Source organism: Argiope bruennichi, chromosome 1 (genome assembly GCF_947563725.1).
Source record: "Argiope bruennichi chromosome 1, qqArgBrue1.1, whole genome shotgun sequence".
NCBI classification, from domain to species: Eukaryota; Metazoa; Arthropoda; class Arachnida; order Araneae; family Araneidae; genus Argiope; species Argiope bruennichi.
In genome coordinates, this window is record NC_079151.1 from 108409299 (window position 1) to 108423944 (window position 14646).

At 27.2% G+C, this 14646-nt stretch overlaps 1 protein-coding gene across 5 annotated transcripts in view; it reads right to left on the bottom strand.

Annotated features, from left to right (window-relative positions):
• LOC129968560 (putative sodium-dependent multivitamin transporter) overlaps window positions 1–10778 on the bottom strand; it is a 31065-nt gene extending 20287 nt beyond the window's left edge. Inside the window, exons 1-4 of one of the 5 annotated variants that reach the window (XM_056082612.1) lie at window positions 10665–10778; window positions 6153–6220; window positions 3830–4227; window positions 1539–1604 (exon numbers count right to left, since the gene is read on the bottom strand). In XM_056082612.1, the coding sequence (XP_055938587.1) occupies window positions 1539–1604; window positions 3830–4171 (408 nt within the window). In that variant the 5' untranslated portion in view covers window positions 4172–4227; window positions 6153–6220; window positions 10665–10778. Of the gene's footprint in view, window positions 1–1538; window positions 1605–3829; window positions 4228–6148; window positions 6221–6338; window positions 6841–10664 lie in introns of those variants that run through there. The other 4 variants (XM_056082576.1, XM_056082603.1, XM_056082594.1 and 1 more) reach the window with 4 other exon arrangements.
• Between the last annotated feature and the right edge of the window lie 3868 nt (window positions 10779–14646).

Genomic DNA, 14646 nt, shown 5'->3' on the forward strand with positions numbered 1-14646 from the left:
CATCAACCATTATGCCAAAGAGGTGGCAATCGATAAGCGCAGACGATGTAATAAGATTTGGCTTCCAAAGCCGTCATGGTGATTCTACTACTCATACATTATCCGTTATATTAATTATCACAGGAATTTTGAGGATTTTTTTATTTTTATTTCGCTTTTTATTTTTATGTACATAATAGCTTTGTAAATTTTGATTTATGAAGTGGATGACGATAACAAACATGAAAAGAAATCTTTAAATAATAATTACTTTTAAAGTAAAAATATATACGTATATTCTGGAGTGTGGAAATATGCTCCTCTGAGCAATGTTTTAGAAATAATAATAATAATTTTAATTAATTAAAAATATGCAAAATTTTGGTACTTTTCCGTAGCAACTTACGACAATATTATAGTACAAAAATTATTTTTATATCATCTTAAAATACAAAAGATACATCTTTCCAATTATACCATTTTTGGCTTATAAATTTTTTGCTGTTTTAAACAAATTTCTAAAAAATATTTTAAGCATATTTTCCAACAAGAATACAAAAATACGAAAGAATTCTGAAGGAATATTAAATTTCTCACGAATGATAATACAAAAATGTTATAGTTGCAAAAAACTTCTAAAAGAACGCTAAAGCTGTTGATAAAAATCACCATTAAAGATGCGGGTATTTCTTCGTTTTGTCTTATAATGCGAATTATTATCGATATTAATATTAAAAAACTATGAAATATGCACAATAAGGGAACTAAACCTCTCTCCCTAAGAAAAATCATTACTGACAAAGCAGGTTTTAGAAAAGCAAGCTATGTATTTACTTAATTCTATAAAGATTAGGTAAAATATTTAAATTTATATTTAAAACAATATTAAAATGAAGAAAGTGTCAAATTTTACAATATTTTAGCTTAAAAATTAGGTTATATTATTAGAAGGCTGGGAACAACAGGATATGTCCATTTTTTTTTTTTTTTTTTTTTTTTTTTTACGAATTTGAAAGGGTGCTTTAAGGAATCAGGCAGAAAACAAAAGAAGTTCAAAATAAAATGAACAGAACTGCGTAAAATTTATAAATCGTATGAATTAGATATTCATTAAAAAATGATGCTCATAATATTTTAATAAAGAAGCCATCAACACAAAGATGCATAAAATATTTAAAATTTTAAAAATTAAAATTGGCTGCTAATGATGGCTAGTATCGAAATAATAATAAAAACCTGGCTGCGAAGTTCTTCAAAGAATAATGGTGTCTGGGATATTTTGAAAACATACTTTTTAAGTTGTTTCTTTCTTAAATTTATTTTTTTAACATTTAGATACCTTTATAAGTTGATCTTTTTTTAAAAAAAATCTTACATTTGTATCTTAGATACGTATTTAATTGTGGACCAAATTTAAAGAATATAGAATTTATACTTTAGTTTTGTTTCAAAAATAAAACTTTTCGATGTTCAGAAAATTATACATTTTTATAATAACAAAATATCGATGTCTTTTTCTTTGATTTAACAAAGGAAATGATTTTTTTGAGAATACTTACATTTTGAATGACAAACATAGCTGAAGTGATTTTTCTCGTCGTTTTTCCAAATCGCTTTTCTAAATACTGTGAAAGAAAACGAAAAATTAAATTCTCCTTATTTTTCAAAATGAATATTTCTGTAGTGCGTACAAGCATACAAAATAAATTTAGGGAAACTTCAAAGATGTGCAGATATCTATTTTTCTTAAAGTTCGAAAAACTTAGTAAAAGCTTTATTAAATTAATCTCCAAAGTAGCTTTTTTTATTCCGTTAAAGTATGGAATCATTTACCTAATATGTTTATCACATCTTTCTTAGGCAAATAATACATTAATGCATTCTAAATTGCTAAAGTATAAAAATGTTTCTTTTTTGCTTTTTTTTTTCTCGGCAATATTTCTTTACTTCCCACTTTCTAATATTTTAAAACCATTTAAGTGATTTTTTGTATTCTATATTGCACATTGTGTTAATAAACTATTTTGTGGAATTATTAACTTTATGAAATATTTCTCGAAGGATTAATTTTATCATCTATTGAAAGATGGATACATAGCATTATGTTTTAAATTTTATCGATATTTTCATTCAAAATTTGCAAATTTTGATACGGAATTGCTTATTATTTTACAAAAACTTTATTTCATGTGTATAATCATATTGTTCATTATCAGTTTTATTGTGTATATAATTTATAGCGTATTTGTGGCTTTTATTTTTATTAAATTATTATTTGTTGAAGAATTATTTAGGTATGCAAAATTAATGCTGCCAATTATTTAAGTAAACTGCGGATTATCTAGCTTATGCCGAAAATGAAACAATATCCGCAGTTTAGAAGATTGTTGAATTAAACTGCAGATTTTTTGAGTTCCATGTTGCAGCGGTAACACAGAGAATGACCAATGAATTAGAAACTTTGATTTAACTGCTTATTGTGCCCTACTGGTGAAATTTACTGTCGGCTTTCATTTATGTATGGATTCGATGAGACACTGACCAAGCGTATAATTCGAAGAATACCAGATGACGAACAAGTAATATTTGATTGTTCAATCAAAGGCTTCTAATATTAATAGTAAAGGAAAATCATCATACCTAAAAGAAAAGCATAAAAATGAATGCAAATGAAGAATGTGTTTATTCAGTAAAAGTATTTATATAATATTTAGATTACACCCCACCTTCTAGAAATAGAAGGAGAGCAACGCTATATAAACAGAACGTACTACAACAAAACTTTGGTAGAATCACGTGGTTGAAGTAATTTGAAGTAGATTAGTAGTAATATAAATCTTTAGTTTATTATTATTGAAAAGTTATTTTGTTATATTTATTATAGCGTAGTCATGTTCTTATCTTTTTTTAGTTCAACAGATGGCGCGACTAAGGCATAAATAATGATTTTACATTCGGTTATCATCAAGATGGCGTCAACAAAGTCATGGCGAAGATGACGTCAATGACGCTCTTTCTTAACAGTTATTACCTCATTTGATTCTTTCTTTTTTTTTTATTTGGAGAGAATAAAGTGTTTCGTCAAGCGATAGTTTGGGAGAATACAAAAAAAAAAAAAAAAAAAAATAGTATCTTGCTACGCCAGTTAATAATATCAATGCACTCAAACTTAGGATCACAAATGTTGTGTTTAGTGTCATAGCAGAAATATTGGAAAATATCTAGTAAGTACTGGATTACTGTTTTGACATCCTTTGCGCTACCAAAGGTGTGTGTTCTTTTTAAAATTATTGGCTTTATTAAAAACTTTATAAACATCTTCACAATACGTAGAAATAGACATAAGTTAAACAACAATAACTTTTTACAATATTTTTGTAAAAATTGAAAAGTTTTGCGATCATCCTGCAATAAATTAAAAATATAACTATAAAAGAAATAACCTATTTCGATTTTAGATGTATTTATGTTATGAAATTAAGTATTCATAATATGTTGTTGTTGTTGCTGTCTGTCCCCTTTGGATTGAAACCCATTCTAACCCAGTCCAAGGGATCGGGGAAAGAGAAGTGCAGTAGCTTCTGAGGGTAAAGACCCCTGAGCACCCGAGGGCAGAAGTCTGACTTTAGCTCATATGAAGATGACACTCACACACCCGCTTGCACAACCCTTTTTTACAGGGGGTATCTTTCATACACCTCACAGATAGAACATAGGGTGAGGAACAGCCATTCCTGAGCCAGGACTCGAACCGGGACGCCCAGATCACGAGGAAGTAGCACTTCCCCAAGGCCAGGACCCCGGCATTCATAACATTATTGTCAAAAAGTATTTTAATCCATCTACTTACTTCATAAGCCGTTGATATATCGTTGGCAAAATAAATGGGTAAGAAAATGTATGACGTAATGATAGGTCCAATGATGAAGCCAATGTTCATAAAAGCCATATTAGTACCATACAGGTACATTTCTGCTGGAATCCCCATCAAAGTGGTGGCAGACATGAAAGTGGCCATCAGAGAAAAGGCAACTGGCAAAATGGACATGTCTTTTCCAGCAAGCAGGTATTCGTCGTTGGTATTCTTTTTGCTCTTGAAAATGAAGAAGACGCCTATTCCAGCAGAAACTGCTAGCAATGCAGCGAACATGATATAGTCAGCTATACTCAGCATGAATTTTTCAGAATCCATCTTCAAGTTTGAACGAGCTGAATGGCTGGAACTCTTAAAATCTCCTTTATAAAATTCTGAAATTATATAAAATAGAAATTATATGGATGTTTCGGTTTTGGAAACTGTCCTGAAATAAATGCTACAGGTGTTTTTGAAAAAATTAAATAATTAATGTCAGATAGAATTATAAAGAAAATCTAAAAATTATTTATTATGTTTGACATAAAAAAAGTCTTATTGAACAGGCATTCTGTGATTGAAGAAGGTTTAAAGAAAATGGCGATAGCGTTTCTTTAGATTTCAAGCAAGAAATTCTTCCTTTTTCTCTAGAAAAAAAAGAAACTCTAATCTAAATCTTTAACAAACTTCTTGGATATTTCCTTTAAATCTTTGGAAAAACTCTTCTGAATATTTAACAGATTTTTTAGATAATGTTTATCTAGAATACTTAAATATCTCTTCCAAATTTTAATAGCATCTTTTTAGTTGGATCTTTAAACTATTTCTTATTTGAAACTTCTAGCGATTTTTTAAATATATTAGGAATTTAATTTATTTTTTTAAATCAATGAAGTTCAGATGAGGAATATGATTTAACTTAAATATGATGTGGATTGAAGAAAATTTTTTATATATATTTTTGAAATCTTTTCACTAAAGTTAAAATATATTCCCTATTTTGGATCGAAATATTAATCTCAACTGCAAGGAAAAACAAGTTTAGTTTAAAGGAAAGATAAAGGACTGTAGAATTACTTTCCAAAGAGAATATTTAGTTATATTTTGTGTGTTCCAAAAGTGTTAGCAGGTAACGTTAAGATTTATGTTTAGAACTTTAAAAGTTATAAATTTAAACTCTGTATTATTAATATTTCATTCGCACTAATCAAACTGTTAAAGCTCATGCAAAAAAAAAAAAAAGCTAATATATTTTTCTGATTGAAATGGCGAGTAAGATTTTCATTAAAAAATTCATCTTATGCATACAAATCATCTCTCTATTTTGTATTCTATATATTAAACTTATTTTCAGTCTATATTTATGAGTTTAATTTCATAAATATAATCTGAAAATTGAAAATTAAATACTCATAATGCAGGATTAAATAACAATTAAAAACAATAACAAAAAATGTGTATTTGAATATTTATAGAAATTTAAATATTTATTTGCTCCAAATTTCTTTATTAAAACTATGCAAGGAAAAATTTTAAATTTATTCTATTATAAAAAAAAATTGAGTTTTTCTATCATTCTAAGAATATTTCTGGAAGATTAATATTAATTACATGCAAGAATTATACTTGATTTTATACTCAAAGTATAAAAGAACAGAGTATACGAAACTGGTACAGCCTAAAATTTATGACCAAGACTATAAAACAATCATGAACTCTGAAATTCATAGACGGAATACTAATAAATAATGAGAAAATAACAAAGAAAAGATTATGAATAAAAATAGTAATGAAAACTTTTTTCAAATTTCCTTTATAATAAATATTTAAAGTATATTTGTCCTATAAAATATTATAATTCACATAACCGAATTACATACATATTATTGTTGATTTATTTTATTTGTAATTAATTTTACTGATGAAGATCTGATATTTTAATAAAAGAAGGGGTTTTTTTTTATTCAATATTTTAGGAAATATCTAATATTCAAAATTCAAACAGTTAATTTTGCTACAGAAACCCCATTTTTAATCTGAATCCCTTCATTTTATAGAATGATATTGGAACGATTAAATATTTTATTCAAAAAAAAAATGTAACTGCTCCCAGATCTTTCAAAAATGTAAAATACCTTATTAAAAAATAAATTCTTTATATAAAAAATATAAACTGTTCCTTAATTTACATATATTTTAGAGTATTTTAAAAAGAATGTCTAAAGCAAGCATATAAATGCTGAAAATATTTTTAAACAATTACAACTCATTGCATATTTGATTAGTTAAAAAAATTTAATGAATACATATATTTACCTACGTATTCAGCTAAGCAGATTCCTGTTGGTTCTTTTTTCGCCTTAGAAGTCAATTTATTACTTGATATTCCTGTAAAAATGCAAAAATAATGATTTGTACATAAAAAAAATTAATTATTTATGAATAATTATTAAGGAATTAAGGAATGGCTAAAAAGAAACAAAATACCAATAGTACCAATGATTACCTAAACGAATTTGTCACTTACTGTAGATTTTAAAAGAGCTATAAGAAATCGGTAACTATAAGAAATTTCAAATTGGTAAAAATATATGTAATATTTTAGTTGAAAATAATTCTTCGTACATGTTTCATGTTGTTTCAGCTAAAAGACAGGTCGTGAATTTTACAAAGAAAGCTAATAAGTCAGAAACCTTTGCGATGATAGAAATGCACGCAACATTCGAATAATGATAGTTAATGACTCGATTGTTCTCAGAATGCATGCAAAACGGCAGTAAGGAACTGTGAAATTATTCTTCACTTCTAAATGCATCATCGAATTCTTTCAAGAAAAGAAAATTACTCATATATATAACATCTTTGGAAACACACACACACACACAAAATGTAAAATTCAACCTTGATGGAAAATACGAGATAAACGAGCTTTGCAGGAATTACACGGTATGAAACACTATGGACAGCTCATTCAACAAACCGCTTCTTTCTTAGTTAGGAATGCTCAATCCACGCATGCGCGCTATTCATAGATAAAGAAAGTACAAAATGGTAAGTAACGTTCGAAAGTAATATTTGCAGTTGTTTTTAATGAATAAAAGTACTTTTTACTTTTTTCCATACGAATGTATAAATAAACAAAGTATTGCAATCCTCAAAGAATTCGAACTTGGGATGTAAAAGAATCTCCATATTTTCCACCCAGAGTTCGAAAACACATTTTTGGCATTATGCCAAATAACACTGTGTATGGGACAGGTGAAATTTTACATATGGACTTAAACCATGTTTGCAGATTTCTACGGCATTCATTCAAAGGAAATATCCTTCATTTTATTCGAGTACAAAACTTTAAAACGTAAAAGTTATATAGATAAAATGTACTATACAGGCTTATCATCGGAAACGTCGACATTCATATTAAATTTTGAATCAAATCTCTCAAACAGTTACTGATTTATCAGTCTGTACATAGTGCTTGTATATAAATATAATAAGTCAAAAAACGCAATGACTTAAATCAATGAAATTTGAAACGTGACTTTATGACTACAGCTGCAGTTGTGCATCAAATTTATGCTTCAATTGATTTGAAAAAAAAGTTTCCGAAACACTAATTATCTCGATATATTTAGTAAAAATACTATATTCACATTAAAGATGTTATATCTTAACAATTATTTCAACAATGCCGGACAAGGCATCCGCGACTTTAATGATGGCCAATAATTTTATGCAGGGGGGGATAAGGCATTTATTGGAGAATGCGGAAGAAAATTCTAGGTGGTCATTCCATTCATATACCATTATTTGAAGAAGCCAGCGCTGTTATTTTTTAATACCTTGCAGCTCTAGAAGAATGTTGCAAGACCTTTAAAAAAATTTGTTTCTGATTCTGAATAAATTTGCATGGCAACTTACTTAAATCTCCTTGCTAATAAAATGTACAAAAAGACGAAATTATTTACTTTTTCCTTCTTCATCTTTTAAAACAATCTCAGTGGATTTAACCTCAAAAAAATATTTTTTTGTCAGTTTGTAACACATATCGCTAGATCTCTGTTATGTATTGTGTGGCAATATAAATGTATAGAATATAAATAGAATATGAAAATATAAACAGAAAATAATATAACTAACTTGAATATAAATAGAACATGCATTTTATAAGTTCTAAATAAAATAAAAATTTAAATTAGGTAAATTATGATTAAATAAAAAAAAACTCGCATGCTATCTATTAATCAAGATGGATGTTTCCTAGCTTTAAGAATCAATAATACATTTAATGTTCTTTTAGAAAAACAAATACATAATGGGAAGATAAACCGGTGATAAATACCTACTAGAAGTTTCTCTCTAATAAAAGAGCTCCGTTTTAAACTGAAGATATTGGACAACCTTGTGAGTAAAGCGAGTACGCAGATCTTTATTTTCAGGTTTCTGCATATGAAACTTTTGTGCGTTCCAATATGGTAAAGTATCTGAATACGAATTTCAAACGTTTTCTTTTCCACCTATTGGCTCAAAAATTTGATACTCACTAAAAATATTAGTTATATTATTTTCAAAACTCATTTATCGCATCTACATGAATGGAAATTACAGACAGACAACAATCTGTACAGAGAGTTAGGACATATTTGTTTCGGAAATGCAACTATATATAAAAAGTTAATTCTTCCTACCAAATTTTATCTTTTTAGCTCCTTACATTTTTATTGTGTATATCAAATTTGTCTATTTGTATCCAAATGAGTAAAACATGCATTTTTTCTGATATTGATTCAAACTTTTATACAAAAAAGTGTGCAAATTTAGTGTAAAGACCATATATACTAAATTCCATAATTCTAGCTCTCATCGTTTTTGAGTTAACATGTGCACAGATCGATACATACTTACAAAAATGTATATTTCTCACTCAGGAATATTTAAAGCATAGATATTTATCAAAATTTTGAATTTGAATTTTTAGAAATTTTTTTTTTCTTTCTACATTCCTTATTTGAGATAATAGATACAATTTTCAATCATGAAAGAGTAAAATGAAATGAAGTGATAAAGTATAATGTCTATAGTGTGCAGAAAAAATTTAAGACACAATTCAGAGTATTCTAAACAGGAAATCAGATCTCATTTAGCAAAACACAGTTCAATCAGTAAAAGGATTCAAGATATTTCATATCTTTATTGAGAGAAGTGCATTATGAAATGACAAAGTGCGTTTAAATTATGTAATTTTTTTTATATATAGCATTATATGTGATATAATGTAATATGCTCAACCAAACAACCAAGTTTATTGAAATTGTTAGAATGTTACGTTATTATTTATCTAATCTAATCTTCGTTATTTATCGATTTTCTAAACTCAATATTTGGAAAAATTTACATAAATCTTCTCCTTATCTTAGATACTTATGCTTTTCATTTAAAAAAATTTAAGAAATTTAAGCAATTTCAACGAATTTTACACTTTTTTTAATGGTTAATTTGTAATTAATTATGAATTCAGCCTTTGTCAGATTTGTTTCCATTATTGACAAAAGCATATGTCTTTAAAAAAACTGATTATAATTAAATACTATTATGATAAGGAAGATTATGCTTTTGATATTGCTCATGCCTGATAATGATAAAAATAAGTTGATCATCAATTCTAGACGGAAAGTGATATGCGATTAAAATATTTTTTCAATGATTTTAATTATATTTCTATACAATTTATTACTCTAATTGAAACATTTTAAAAAATTAAAAGACATTCAAACCTTTAAGCATCATATTGTTTTAGAATTAATTTGTTTATCTTTATTATATTTTTTTAAAAAAATTCTTAATTATATAGGTGCAATAACCTGCATATAAGAAATGTATTTAATATTGCCTCTTAAATGAGTATAAATCCAATTATAAATCAGTGAAAAGTACTTTTGAAAAATATATTTAAAAATAATATTGAAAAATTCATTAAAAGCAGAGAATATATAAAAAAAAATTGATATCACTGAAAAACCTATTTTTAAAAAATCCCAATTTGATGTAAAAATAGTTTTTTTGCGATAATGTATCTTGAAGTAATTAAAAAAAATATTATGATTTCAGTTGATTATAAAGAGAAATATAATAAACTTTATTCAATCACTTCTTATTGAGAACCTATAAAGTTCACTAAGGGAAAAGAATCCAAAAAATAACTATCTATTATTAAAGTGGCAGCTCTAAGTTCAACGATTTTCACATTAAGAAGTTTTGCACAATTTTTAATCTTATTTAGAGATAATATATCAGGCTAAAAAGACTGTTATGCAAAAGTATTCATATAAATTCTTAATTTAACAAAAGTGAAACAAAATCTCTCCAATTTAAATCTGAACAACATATTTAATTAAATAATATTTAAACACATTTTTTGTGCAATAAAAATATTTTCAAGTAGACTTAGTAAACATTAATTTACTAAACATTTCATCAACACCAATGTAATATATATACATGCAAGTAATATATGTAATATATATACATATACATACATAATATATATATATATATATATATATATATATATATATATATATATATATATATACAAGCATAATTAAAGCAAATAATGTAAACAATGATTTTAGCATTTGTTCATTGATTTAAACAAAACGAGGACTTGGAATAAGGTTTAAGCAACAAAATTATTACTGAAAACTTTACATCAAAATTTCAATTTGAAATAGCGAAAAGAAGATTTTCACAGATTAAAACAAATATTTTATTGTTAAGACATTAATAATACAAAAAAATTTTCAATCACATGTTATAAAACTATATTACTTACCTCTTATTTTTCTCAACTAAATGTAATCAGTTGAAACCCTACCAAAAATAAGAATTCAACATTCTGTCAAGTTCACTTTAAACTCTCCTCTCAGTCCATAAGATTATCTGCTTGATAATAAAATCTGAGTTCTGAAGAATCTATTATTTACAAACAAGTTTTATATTTCAAGATAAAAGATTGAATCGATCAATTCAATGTTATTCTATAAATAAATAGAAGTGCCGATAACAACGTGAACAATAATCATCTGTTTTCCAACTCATTTAAAAAATTTACCTAAATTTGGTTGATATTTTCCTAAAAATACGCATGCAATTATCTTTAATATGTACTTAAGAAAATGGCTGCATAACCAGAACTTATTTATCCTACTGGCTGTCTTATTTTTGATAGAATTTTTCATTACATCGTCAATTAACGATGAATAAGAATTTTAAAATAAAAGTTGTTCCAAATCTGTATTACTCAAATTTGATTAGATATTTTTAACTTTTTTACGAAATAATTTTATTTAGAGCAGTATTTGATTCCTAAGATGTAAGGGAATACCAGGTAATTCAGTGCAAGAAATAATTAAAAAAAGTGAAAACAATTCGTATTGACGAGACTTTAGAAATATAGAAAGCTGTTCTTAAGACAGTATAAAAATCTGAGTATAAATTTGAAGTACAGAATTTAAATATAAAAACAAAATTGCAATACAAAAAGGAATGGTTACAACGGTATTAAATTACAAAAAAAAATGTATTAAAACAAAAACAAAATTCCTAAACAAATTCATAAGATAAAGCTTCTGTCATAAAACAAATTGTCATTTCTTGTTACGTAAACAGATTTAAAATACAGAAATTACAAAAATCAATTTTAAATTAGGGATAAATATTGCATGTTCAAAAATATTTAAATACATTTTTTTTCTTCTATAATGTCAAACAAAGTTAATAATAGACATGGGAACTGTAACTGATAGTCCAAGAAGTAATTCAAAAGAATATGAAAAGAGAAGCTGTGAGCAACTATGAATACCTGATACAAACTTACGGACGTTCACCGCGATTTCATTAAACGGGAGTTTCGAGCCGTTCGGTAGTGATAGAGTTAATATTAATTAGAAATCATAAATCTCTATAATTTTTTGACATATTTGTTTTACTACTATATAAGAAAATTATTCATAATTTCTATTATAATAGAATTTATTTTTATTACAATATTTTTAGAGATAACTCGCATTAAAAAAGAAATCACGCATAAGTGATAACATTCACGTTTATGATACGTACCTGTTATAGCTGCGAAATGCTTTCTTCAACTCTTGTTGGTGCTGATTCTTCTCAGTTTTCTCCCTCGTTTGTGAATATCTGTCGGCAGTGCCTCGAATTTTGAGCGTATAACCGGTATTCGGTCATTTAGCTGGATTGAGGAGCATTTCTTTGACCCTATATTGACCAGATAATTAGCAAGTAATGCTTTGCAAGACCCCATTAGAAAATCTAGAAAACAGATATTACAATTAAGATAGAATGTCAATAAATATAGCAGTCGAATGAACCTCGACACATGTTTTTTTTTACAAAAGTGCTTAATGAAAAGAATATGGATCATTTGAATAATAAATAAACCATATTCTTTCCATTTGGATTCAAATGATCCCATTTGAATAATAAATTTATGATGTATTTACTTCAAAAGTATGTCATAAAAATCCAACCGCATTTCATTTTTATTTCAAAATACCACCAAACGGTGACAGATTGAATTTTAAATTTTATTTTTAAAAAATATGTCGAATAATTATGCATTAACTATTGATTTATCTAACCCTCTAACCCTCGTTAACTTAATCAAACGTTTTTTATACTCATGTAAATGAATAGTGTATTTTCGTAAATACTTATATAATATATATATGAAATATATAGAATAACACAAAATTGAATTGAATAGATAATTGAGAATAGAATGTAATAAAAAATATATAAACATTTCAGAGATTGTAAGAAGAAAATTAGAAACAAACCTGCATTCAGAATAACAGCAGAATTGCAATAACTACTAAATTGAAAATTACACAATAAAATAAAGCAAACCTGCACCAAGAATAACATCAGAATTACAATAACTACTAAATTGAAAATTACACAATAAAATAAAGCAAACCTGCACCAAGAATAGCAGCAGAATTACAATAACTACTAAATTGAAAATTACACAATAAAATAAAGCAAACCTGCTTCAAGAATAGCAGCTACTAAATAACTATAAAATAATAACTACTAATTCAAATAACTACTAAATCAAAAATTAAGCAATAAAATAAAACAAATCGGCACACAAAATAGCAGCAGAATTACAATAACTACTAAATCATAAATTAAGCAATAAAATTAAGCAAACTGGCATCCAGAATAGCAGCAGAATTACAATAACTACTAAATCAAAAATGAAGCAATAAAATAAAACAAAGCGGCACACAAAATAGCAGCAGAATTACAATAACTACTAAATCAAAAATGAAGCACTAAAATAAAGCAAACCTGCAAACAAAACAGCAGCAGAATTACAATAATTACTAAATCAAAAATTAAGCAATAAAATAAAACAAATCTGCACACAAAATAGCAGCAGAACTACAATAATTACTAAATCAAAAATTAAGCAATAAAATAAAACAAACCTGCAACCAGAATAGAAGCAGAATTATAATAATCATTAAATTCAAAATTACAAGATAAAATATATTAATTTCTCTTAGTTTGGTAATATTAGTAATATATAACTCAATAGAGAAGTTAGATACAGGAAATTAAACCAAAACAGCTGAGATCAAAATCGGAAATGTAACACAAACAATAATTTCCACGGGTCATAAAATAAGAGAACTCATAAATAATCACAGAATATCTGAACTATCCATTCGATCATATCAATGAAAAATACAATGCATATAAAGGAAAACTGTTCTGGCAACAATACATTTATCACAGATGCACTTGCAAATTCGATGTGCTTTGTCCCAGTTAATGAACTGAACATGTGTCTCTGTAGAGATAATTCAAAACAAATTTATTCTAGGCAATTTGTAGTGAATCAAATTTTCTTAGATGCCCCTGTTAGTCAACTTTCATAATAATTTGTAGTATTTCATAATAATAGTTAACTTTCATAATAATTTGTAGTATTTCATAATAATAGTTAACTTTCATAATAATTTGTAGTTGTCCAAATGAAAAGTGGACACTTGCGATTGCGTCAGAACGAATGCAGCTATAGCAGCGCCACAGAGCAGAGATATAAAGGGCGGTAAGAAGTGTGCACTGAATAAGGCATTCAATATTGAAAACTGTTCGATTAGAGGAAACTGGTCGAAAGTAAAGATGTGCCATACTTGGATGCGTCCAGATCGGAACAACGCGTGGTTGTATGGTTAATAATTCTTTGATTGCCAGAGGCCACTCTTGATTGATTTCCTGTCCCAAGGGAGCAATACCAATTCAATACAATACTGCAGTAATCTGACAAAATTTCGGAAAGCAATCAAAAGCAAACGGCCACCATTCTTATTTAGTGAGTGATCCTTCTCCGTAACAATGCCAGCCCACACGTCTCCTGTAAAATTCAGACGATCTTAAAAAAATTCTGGAAGTGTTGGAACACCCGCAGTTCTAACACTTTGGAACTGCATTTCCGATTCAGTTGGAAGTGTTGGAATTAGGAAAGTGTTGGAACACGCGCCGTACAGTCCGAATTTGACACCCTGTGACTTCCATATCTTTGGGCCACTTGATAGAGCATTACAGGGAACATGTTTCCATTCAGACAGATAAGTGAAAAAAGCAGTGCAGGATTTTCTCAAGAATCAACCACCATCTTTCAACAGCAAACACACAGACCTGCTACCTAAAAGATGGGTCCTGTATTACAACGCCGATGGCAATCTCTTCTGATTTCCAATAAAGGTGTTCTTTTCATTCAACAT